The sequence below is a fragment of the Mandrillus leucophaeus genome, unplaced genomic scaffold (assembly GCF_000951045.1).
Source record: "Mandrillus leucophaeus isolate KB7577 unplaced genomic scaffold, Mleu.le_1.0 Scaffold54, whole genome shotgun sequence".
NCBI lineage: Eukaryota > Metazoa > Chordata > Mammalia > Primates > Cercopithecidae > Mandrillus > Mandrillus leucophaeus.
In genome coordinates this window covers 1,531,068-1,541,244 of record NW_012105808.1, presented here as the reverse complement: position 1 = coordinate 1,541,244, position 10,177 = coordinate 1,531,068, and the positions used below count along the sequence as shown (strand labels likewise).

The following is a 10,177-nucleotide window of genomic DNA, read 5'->3' as shown; positions in this document are numbered from 1 at the left end:
CTTGCAGTGAGCTGAGATCCGGCCACTGCACTCCCGCCTGGGCGACAGAGCAAGACTCCGTCTCAAAAAAAAAAAAAAGAATTGCTTGAACCCGGGAGGCAGAGGTTGCAGTGAGATCGTGCCATTGTACTGCAGCCTGGGTGACAGAGCAAGACTCCATTTCAAAAAAAAAAAAGACATGGGGGACAGCTTCTCTAGATCCAGGAGCCCCCCTGAGGAGAACTCCATTAACCCGACCTGCAGCTGGGGGCCTGTGGGTGCCTGTGTGGGGCCCTTCCCTGACCCTGCCATAGCTGCCCTAAGACACTGCAGACACGTGCAGCCCACCCAGACCAGAAGCTGGGGAAGGTGAAGGAGGCCCCTGGACCCCATCCTCCCGAGGCAGATGCAGCCCCTGTGCCCCGTGTGGGGCTCCACCTCGCCCTGCTCACCTGTGCAGAGAGGGGAGCCCCTCCAGCAGTCCTCTCCTTCCATCCTGCACCGACAGAGGGAATGCCCACGGTGGGCTGCGTGCGGGCCTTTGTGCTCCTGCATCCTCCAGACTGTGCTTTCAGGCAGCCCTGGCAGTCAGGAGGCCCTGTCCCGAGCTCAGCAGCCCCAGCCCGTCTGAGCTGCTCATCAGTAGCCGGGTAGCCCAGGCAGGTCAGCGGCCTCCGTGGGTCCTGGTCCTGACCCTGGCAGTGGAGGCATGGGTGTCCCTGCCTCCCAGAGGGTTAGCGATTCCTTTTCTCCAATATGCGCTCTTCCCAATTGCGGGCCTTGGTTTCCCTGTTAGTAAAAGCTCAGTAGTGAAAATAGCCAAAGATCCAGCCTTCCCTGGTTGGGTGGCTGGTAGTGGACGTCCACAGAGAGGTATCCTGCCCGCTCGCTCGGGCTCATGCCAAGTCGTGTCCCGCAGCGCCGAGAGGCCCGGAAGCAGGAGCAGGCCAACAACCCCTTCTACATCAAGAGCTCGCCGTCGCCACAGAAGGTGAGGCCCGTCCCCGGCTGCCTGTCCCTCAGCACCCTCTACCCTCACCACCCATGCCCTGTGGCGTCCCTCTGAGTTTCAGGTTCCTTCTGGAAGATCCTGGGAGTGGAGCTGGCGCCACACAGTGACTGTGCGGAGCCTTTGAGGGGCGGGTGCCTCCCTGTGGGCCCCATTCGTTTGAGCCTCCAGCCAGGGGCCTGTTCCGTGTGCACGGCAGCCCAGCTGATGTCTGGCCCTGACCTCGCGGTCGTGGGCAACCTGTTGCCTCACTCTGGGCTTGAAGCCGCATTACTTTTCTCATTTGAGGAGAAAACAGAATATTCAGGTAGAAAAAGTGGATGAGGATTTGCTACTCCCTGTGCAGTAGGCCTGCAGGGTCACTCGCGTGACGAGCTTTCCAGCCCTCACTGTCTTTAAGAGTCGGTTCCTCCAGATGCTCACAGTGCTCCTCGTGGCCCAGAGCCCTGGCAGGACCCCTGGCTCCTGAGGATGTCAGGGCTGCGTCACGCCCCCTGTGTCCCTGAGGCTTGTCCTGCCCGTGTGTCACCCCTCAGTGCACCAGTAACGCCTGGATGTTGCTTTCGCAGCGGTACCAGGACACCCCGGGCGTGGAACACATTCCCGTGGTGCAGATCGACCTCTCCGTCCCGTTGAAGGTTCCAGGCAAGTGTCTCCCGTGTGTCAGCGCCACATTTGTCACATGGGCTGTAGGCCGCTCCTGCTGCCCTCCCCTTGAGCCCCTGGGACCCGGTGCTGAGTGCCTGCCCGCTGCCGGCCCCCAGGGCTGCCCATGTCGGACCAGTACGTGAAGCTGGAGGAGGAGCGGCGGCACCGGCAGAAGCTGGAGAAGGACAAGAGGAGGAAAAAGAGGAAGGAGAAGGAGAAGAAGGGCAAGCGTCGCCACAGCTCACTGCCCACGGAGAGCGACGAGGACATTGCCCCTGCCCAGCAGGTGGACATTGTCACGGAGGAGATGCCTGAGGTCAGCCTCGCTGGAGGGCCCGGCCCAGGGATGTCTGTCTGTCTGCACGTGTGTGTCCTGGGGCCATGCGCAGCGGCATCTCCCCGTGGTCTTCCTTGGTGGCCAGGATGAGGCCCTGCCCCAGAGAGCCTAGGAGGAGAGGCGCCTCTGTCCTTGAGCGCACGTCCCCACGCACCCACCCCGGGGCCAACAGCTTCAGAGGCAGATGCAGGTTGGCTGCGTCCTGGGGCCCAGCCGCCCTTGGTGCCTGGATGCTGAACGGAGCCTCTGGTGGAGCCATGTCACTGCCCGCATGTGCGTGTGGCCTGTGTGGGCGTGACCATGACCGTGACTGTCTCAGGCAGTCCCATTGCGTCCGAGATACATGGGGTTCCACCAGGCCACGGGCGCGGGTTCCACTGATGGTGTTCACCTCTTCCTGTCAGAACGCTCTGCCCAGCGACGAGGATGACAAAGACCCCAATGATCCCTACAGGGCTCTGGACATTGACCTGGATAAGTGAGTGCACAGGGGTTCAGGGTGAGGCTGGAGGCCACAGGTGGTTGCTTCCCTTCTTCTTGTCCTCCCTTCCGGGCGGGGCCGGACTCTGCAGGGTGGACAGGCTGGGACGGGGTGCAGGCGGGCCTTCCCCAGACCATGTCCTCACTGCACTGCTTTTGGTTGGCCCTCCCAACCAAGACCCTAAGTGTGGGCTCTGAAGTCTCCAGGCCTGGGGTGCTCAGAAGGTCCCCATGCCTCGACAGACCCTCCTGTGAGAGCCTGCAGCAGGCCGTGTTGGGCAGATCCACGTCGGACCATGGCTGGGGCCAGGGGCTGGAGGAGCAGGTCCCGCGCTGCCACATGCTTGGACACAGCATGTACTGGTGGTCCTGGGGGGTGGCCAGTGGTGCTGATGTGCGACCCGGTCATTCCCCTTTCCAGGCCCTTAGCCGACAGCGAGAAGCTGCCTATTCAGAAACACAGAAACGCCGAGACCTCAAAATCCCCCGAGAAGGACGTTCCCGTGGTGGAAAAGAAAAGCAAGAAACCCAAGAAGAAAGAGAAAAAGCACAAAGAGAAAGAGAGAGACAAGGAGAAGAAGAAGCAGAAGGAGAAGAAGGTAAAGCTAGTGCCCAGGGTAGCATCCTTCTCCATTTCCCTCTCTTGCCCTGAACTCCCAGACAGCCTGGGGACAGCAGTGAGCTCAGGGGAAATGGCTGTGAGTCTGAGGCAGCGAGCAGCAGCCGCCTCGCCCTGTGCCCTGGCGGAGGGAGGACGCGTGGCTTCCGAGGGGAGTTGGCTGTGCGCTTGCGTCAGGGGAGACTGAGGAGGAGCCGACAATCCCACAGGTGAGCCGTGTCCTCACCTGTGTTGGGGAGCCATGGTCAGAGCTCAGTGTGGTCCAGATGCCACCCTCGTGTGCAGCTCCAGAACTGTTTCTGCAGCATCTGTGTGCAGATTTTCACATAGAGAAAGAAATGGGTTTTTCAAAGGAGTGCATGTTCGCAGGGCCTGGGGGCCTGTGCACACCCACGTCAGGGGCCCAGGCAGACATACGGGCCGCCAGGGGCCTTCTGACCACTGGAATGGTGCATGCCCACCCACAGATATGTCCCTGGCCCTCTTTTGGCAGCGAAAGCCAGAGCCAGCAGGGCTGGCTGAGGACATCACCATCAGCTCCTGGATTCCCAGGCTCTGCAAGGCCCAGCTGATCCAGGGCCCTGGGGGCAGCAAGGGCAGCTGGCCCCTGCTGTCCCCTGCTGTCCCCGGCGCCTCTTCCCAGTACCATGCACTGCGTTTGCTGACAGCCTGTCTTGTGGTTTCAGGCTGAGGACCTGGACTTCTGGCTGTCCACCACCCCACCACCTGCCCCCGCCCCCGCCCCTGCTCCATCCACGGTAAGAGACCGGCAGCTGGCCACTGCCGGCCTTCGTGTCTCCAGAGGTCATACCTGGCACTCAGGGAAGAGCCCTGGGGTCGCCTGAGGCCCTGTGCTCTCGCAGTCACTCTCGCAGCACTGAGTGGGGCCGGGGTCGTGCTCCCACGTACCAATGGGCCAAGCAGGGGCCAGGGGAGGGGGAGGATGGCCAGGGCCTCTGCGCCCACAGGCTCCCTGTCACTCAGAGGGCACTGTGGCCTCTCAGACAGGGGTGAGGGTGAGCTGAGGGTGTGCGGCATGGAGGCTGCCTGGAGTGAAGTGGAGTGGGGCCCCTCATTGCCCAGCATGAGCCCTGAGCCCTGGCTCCCTACAGGAGGAGCTCAGTGTGAACGCTGTCACTACCCCGAAGGACGAGTGTGAGGACGCCAAGACGGAGGCGCAGGACGAGGAGGACAACGCTGAGGGGCAAGACCAGGACAAGGTGAGGCTGTCACTCCCCAGTGGCTGTGGAGGGCTGCATGCGCCCCAGCATCCCAATGTGGGGCCGGACAGCTTCCGCCACCCAGATCCCAGGGCAGCCCTGCTTTCGCCTTTGCATCGGACTTCTCATGGGCCTTTTGTTGTGGTTGTGGTCTTTTGTTTTTTTAATAATCTTATTCACACATGGTTCATAAGTCTAATAGAGTTTATTCATTTGAAATATGTATACGGTGATTTTCCGTATATATACAGAGTTGTGCAACCATCATCATCTCTGTCTAGTTCCAGAACTTTCCATCACCTCTAAAGAAACTCCATTCCCGGCCGGGCGCGGTGGCTCAAGCCTGTAATCCCAGCACTTTGGGAGGCCGAGACGGGTGGATCACGAGGTCAGGAGATCGAGACCATCCTGGCTAACACGGTGAAACCCCGTCTCTACTAAGAAATACAAAAAACTAGCCGGGCGAGGTGGCGGGCGCCTGTAGTCCCAGCTACTCGGGAGGCTGAGGCCGGAGAATGGCGTGAACCCGGGAGGCGGAGCTTGCAGTGAGCTGAGATCCGGCCACTGCACTCCAGCCTGGGAGACAGAGCGAGACTCCGTCTCAAAAAAAAAAAAAAAGAAACTCCATTCCCACCAGCCGTTACTCCCCATTCCCTTCCCAGCCCTGGCACCCACGCATCCTTCCTGTCTCTGTGGATCAGTGTGTCCTGGACATTTCAAAGAAATGGGGTCATACACTGTGTGGTCTTTTGTGTGTGGCGTGTCACTGAGTGTGATGTCCTTAAGGTGCATCCACACTATGGCTTGGGTCAGAGCCTGGTTCCTGTTCATGGCTGGGTCATGTTCTGGTGCGTGGACAGGCCGCCCTCTGCTGACCCCATTCCTCCACGGACGGGCCACGCTGTGCCGGCCCACTCGTCTGTTGATAGCCACTTGGGCCGCTTCCACTTTGTGGCCACACAGTGTGCTGCTTTGAACATTTGTGCAGTATGTGTGCACGTGTGTGTTCCCTCTCAGGTGTGTGCGTGGGTGTGGGGTTGCTGCGTCAAGTGTGGCGTCCTCACCGGTTGGCCATCCATGGCTCCCTGGTCGGCAGGGACTGTTCCCTGAGCTGCTTTGGCGCTTGCCACCTGCCGCCAGCCAGGGATGGCCGCAGCCTCTGCTGGGCTGGGTCTGGCCTGAGCTCATCCCGGTAGGCCTGAGGCGTGGCTGGTCCTGCCATCCCACCCAGACACGTGGGCCCCTCAGCCTGAGCAGCCCAGCCTGTGGCCCCGACCTCGCATTGTGAGGGGGGCGCGCTGGAGCAGCTTGGGAACTGAACCTGATCCTCCTCCTGCTCCAGAAATCTCCCAAGCATAAGAAGAAGAAGCACAAGAAGGAGAAGGAGGAGCGCACCAAAGGCAAGAAGAAGTCCAAGAAGCAGCCTCTGGGCAGCGAGGAGGCGGCGGGGGAGCCGGTGCAGAACGGCGCACCAGAGGAGGAGCCGCTCCCGGTGAGGGGTACTTCAGCGCCCCCGCCCCGTGCCAGGGTTCCTGGCGGGCTGCGGGCTGCTCCCCACTCCTGCGGCCTCCATGCGGGAGAGAACAGCAGATTCTTGAAGAAGCTGAGCCTGGCGGGAGCAGGGACCTGGCCCTGGCCTGCAGCCCCACATTCGGCACCCCCGCGGTGGGCTGTGTGGGAGCCGGGCATCCCTCGCAGGCCCCTTTGAAGCCCCTCACCCCAAGCGTTCTTGGAGTCGTGGCATTTGACCTGGGGTATTGGGCTGCACTGGAGTCTTCGTTAGGACGGAGCTCGAGGCCCCCGAGGCTGATGGGCCTTTTCTCTTTCCAGCCTGAGTCCAGCTACTCCCTCCTCGCTGAAAATTCCTATGTTAAAATGGTGAGCTGCTCCCCGGGGCAGGGTGGGCCAGCCCTTGCTCTTTGGCATGGGATTGCACAGAACCGGGGCAGCCCCCACAGCTCCCAGATGTTGGTGTACCCAGGGCCTGTGATCCCTGGCAGGGCATTGCTTGGGCAGCGCCTCTGGCTTGGGTAAGGTTAGAGACATGCCCTGAGCTGGCAGGAGGGCCCCCGCCATGCACTCAAAGAGCAACCACAGGAGGCGCCTGGCTGCAGCTGGGGGTCGCCTCTCTCCGTGCCTTCCTGTGCCCGTGGGACCTGTGCTGCCTCTGTGGTCACTGAGAGACAGGCAGCTGTGCCTGCCCTGCTTACATTGGCCATGCCCTGCAGACCTGTGACATCCGGGGCAGTCTGCAGGAGGACAGTCAGGTCACCGTGGCCATCGTGCTGGAGAACCGGAGCAGCAGCATCCTCAAGGGCATGGAGCTCAGCGTGCTGGACTCGCTCAATGCCAGGATGGCCCGGCCACAGGGCTCCTCCGTCCATGATGGCGTCCCCGTGCCTTTCCAGCTGCCCCCGGGTGAGCCCTGCCCCACTCACGGCCTCTCCTGGGGATTGTGGGAGCACGGTGGCAGCTGGTGGCTGCCCAGATCCACTGGTTCTTGTTGCTTCCTCCTCACGTCCCCTTGGTCCCCAGGCTGCACCTCAGTGCCTCCTCAGTGTCGGGGTCTCGCTGCAGCTCTCTGAGAAGTGTGATGGCCTCGGATGGACCTGGCTAGAGCCCCAAGAGCTGCGCTGGGGGCTGGGGCCTTCCTGGGTTCCACGGCTCCAGTGGCCGAGTCTGTCCTCTGAAACAGGGATGGGACCAGGTCCAGGCCAAACTGGGGACACCACTAGCCTCTTGTTTCTGCTCCTGTCCCCTGGTGCTCCCTTGGGGGCTGAGCTCAGATTCCTAATCAGCCATCGAGGAGTTGGGGCTGAGGACAGACCCGGGGACACCGCCCATGCTGAGCCCCAGCTGCGTCTCAGGCCCCACTCCCCCTCTTCCCCGCCAGGCGTCTCCAACGAAGCCCAGTATGTGTTCACCATCCAGAGCATCGTCATGGCACAGAAGCTCAAGGGAACCCTGTCCTTCATTGCCAAGGTATGCGGGGCTCCACTCGGCGTCAGGGAGCTGACTCTGCAGGCTGGGGCTCCTGCCCCATTCCAGTGGGTGTCCAGGTGTCCCTAGGGGAAGTGGGCCATCTGCCTGGGGAGCCCGGAGCCCGGAGCTCTGACCTGGGCCTGACTCCCCACTCAGTTGCACCACCTTCCCTCCACTGCAGAATGACGAGGGCGCAACCCACGAGAAGCTGGACTTCCGGCTGCACTTCAGCTGCAGCTCCTACCTGACCACCACACCCTGCTACAGGTGGGGCCGGGCCACTTCCACCTCCTGCACCCCTCCGCCTCCCGCACCCCTCCGCCTCCCTCGACCTTACAGACACCTGTGCCCTGGAGACTGAGGCTTCTGGCAGGACTTTAGAGACGGATTTGGAGGCCTGGCTTGTGGCTGGTGCAGGTCAGGCTGCTTGGTGTCTGCACCAGCTGGGGCTGCGTAGTTGAAGGCACAGGCCCGGCAGCGTCACCCAGAGAGGCCCTGGCTCCTGGCAGTCCTGGAGGCTGGAGGAATGAGATCAAGGAGCCAGCAGCACGGGCTGCTCCTGAGGCCTCTCCTCAGCACGGCTTGGTGTGCGGCACTGCCTGCCCCCTGTGTCGTCGCAGGCTGTCCTCTGTGTGCCTGCGTCCTAGCCTGTCCCGCTAGTCCTTTCCTACAGGACATCCGTCCTTGTCAGAGGAGGGCCCACCCCATGACTTCAGGCACCTCTGTGACCTCTTTAAAGACAAGTCATTATCAGTTTCTGGGTGTGAGGGCTTCCACACACGAAAGCCTGGGTGTGAGGGCTTCCACACATGAAAATAAGGCACATCTTCCAGGACCCCCGAGACCTCCCGGCCCAGACAGGCAGGAGGTGGCATGTGTGGCAGGTTTTGTCGGCTTCTGTGCCAGGGAGCCTGAGGAACCCGGCCCCACCGGAGTCAGCCTCCCTGTCCCTCCCACAGTGACGCCTTTGCCAAGTTGCTGGAGTCTGGGGACTTGAGCATGAGCTCAGTCAAAGTCGATGGCATTCGGATGTCCTTCCAGAACCTTCTGGCGAAGATCTGTTTTCACCACCATTTTTCTGGTAAGGAGAGTGAGGGGCTTTCACACGCGCGGCGGCTGTCCCTTCCTTTTGGAGCCGGGTCTGTGGCCCTCGCACCCAAACTCCCACCCTTTGGGATCCCAGGTAACTGGTGGCCCTGAGGCCTGGGGGCTGGTGCGGGGGCTGCATTCCCCACACCCCAGGCTTCCCAGGGCCACACCCTGCTCCTGCAGACCTGAAGCTGTGGCCAAGGGCAACCCAGGAAGGTGGCCCCTGCTCTGGGGGTGGGGCTGCAACCATGTGGTGTGCGGGGGCCTGACGCCGCTCGCTCTGTTGCAGTTGTGGAGCGAGTGGACTCCTGCGCCTCCATGTACAGCCGCTCCATCCAGGGCCACCACGTCTGCCTCCTGGTGAAAAAGGTGAGCCTTAGGTCGCTGCACACACCCTGGCTCCCACCTCTCCTGGGGTCATGCCCAGGCCTTCATCCCCAGGGGTGAGCCTTGGGACTTTGAGGGCTCAAGGACAGTGATGGCAGCACCGCAGCCGTGAGCCCCTCACCTGCGCCAGCCCCACTCAGCAGCGCAGACTTTCCCTCAGCAAGACGGGGCTTCCGCCTCCTGCTGTGCTGCTCACCCCAGGCTGACACATGGCTCCGGGGGCCCCCACTCCCACTGCACTCCTGCCCCCCACCCCACCCCTGTGCACAAGGCAGCCAAGGTCCTGGGGTCGGACTCTCCACCTCTCACTGCTGAGCTTCTCCACCTCTCACTGCTGAGCTTCCAGAATGACTCCTCGCTCGCTGCGCTCCAGGCCTCCCTCTCCTGAGTATTGCAGGGTGGTTGTCTTCGCAGTGTGTCGACTGCCAAACTCAGTGTGTGGCTGTTCTGTTGAGGGCTTTCGTGTGTGTATATGAGGAGTTGGGTCTTTAGTTTTCTCTTCTGGGACCGCCTTTGGTTTTGTCATCCAGTGACCTCATCAGACACGCAGGAGAGTGTGTCCTCTCTGTTTGGGACAGACTGTGTGATGAGTGGCGTTTTTTCCTTCGAAAGAAATGTGTGTACAGAATTCCTCAGAAAACCATTGGGCCTGGGGAGTTCCTTTTCTGCAGGCTTTTAGCTACAACCGCAGCTTTTTGTGTTAACAGTTATAGGAATCCCCAAGTTATCGCTCATCTTGGGTGAGTTTGGTAGTTTGTACTTTTCAAAGAACAAGCGTAAGGAATCATCAGGGTCACTGAGCTGATGTGCGGAGCGGTGCACGCTGCGGTCTCGCTGCTCCGTTTCTTTTCACTGCTCCTTGTGATGATCCTGGGTCACTTTCTGTTCTGATGGTCACGGTTTGTGTCTCTTTTGTCCTGGTTCTCCTGGGTAGAGGTTTGTCCATTTTATTGCACTTTTCAAAGAACCAATTTTTCCTGATGTCTGGTTTGGTTCCAGTGCCCTCCGGGAGCATACTGAGGATTTCCAGTTTGCACGTGTTTCTTTCGCTTCTCCGCCTTCCTCATGTTCATTACTCAGCATTCCTCAGTTCCTAGAGGTCTGTTGTGGTTTTGATACCCTTGCTTTGTATTTTTATGTGTGGGTGTCCAGGGATCGTGCATACACACTTTGTTTTATTTATTTATTTATTTTTTTGAGACGGAGTCTTACTCTGTCACCCAGGCTGGAGTGCAGGGGCGTGATCTCGGCTCACTGCAAGCTCCACCTCCCGGGTTTACGCCATTCTCCTGCCTCAGCCTCCCAAGTAGCTGGGACTACAGGCGCCCGCCACCACGCCCGGCTAGTTTTTTGTATTTTTAATAGAGACAGGGTTTCACCATGTTAGCCAGGATGGTCTCGATCTCCTGACCTCATGATCCACCTGC

At 60.6% G+C, this 10,177-nt stretch overlaps 1 protein-coding gene across 1 annotated transcript in view; it reads left to right on the top strand.

Moving 5' to 3' along the window:
* Positions 1–10,177, top strand: part of AP3D1 (adaptor-related protein complex 3, delta 1 subunit) — a 47,726-nt gene that overhangs the window by 24,909 nt on the left and 12,640 nt on the right. The window contains exons 17-30 of the mRNA XM_011997438.1: positions 899–970; positions 1,558–1,633; positions 1,753–1,952; positions 2,378–2,451; positions 2,875–3,052; positions 3,759–3,830; positions 4,185–4,292; positions 5,635–5,784; positions 6,123–6,170; positions 6,521–6,710; positions 7,186–7,274; positions 7,456–7,541; positions 8,234–8,355; positions 8,653–8,732. Of these exons, the coding sequence (XP_011852828.1) occupies positions 899–970; positions 1,558–1,633; positions 1,753–1,952; positions 2,378–2,451; positions 2,875–3,052; positions 3,759–3,830; positions 4,185–4,292; positions 5,635–5,784; positions 6,123–6,170; positions 6,521–6,710; positions 7,186–7,274; positions 7,456–7,541; positions 8,234–8,355; positions 8,653–8,732 (1,545 nt within the window). The remainder of the gene's footprint in view (positions 1–898; positions 971–1,557; positions 1,634–1,752; positions 1,953–2,377; positions 2,452–2,874; positions 3,053–3,758; positions 3,831–4,184; positions 4,293–5,634; positions 5,785–6,122; positions 6,171–6,520; positions 6,711–7,185; positions 7,275–7,455; positions 7,542–8,233; positions 8,356–8,652; positions 8,733–10,177) is intronic.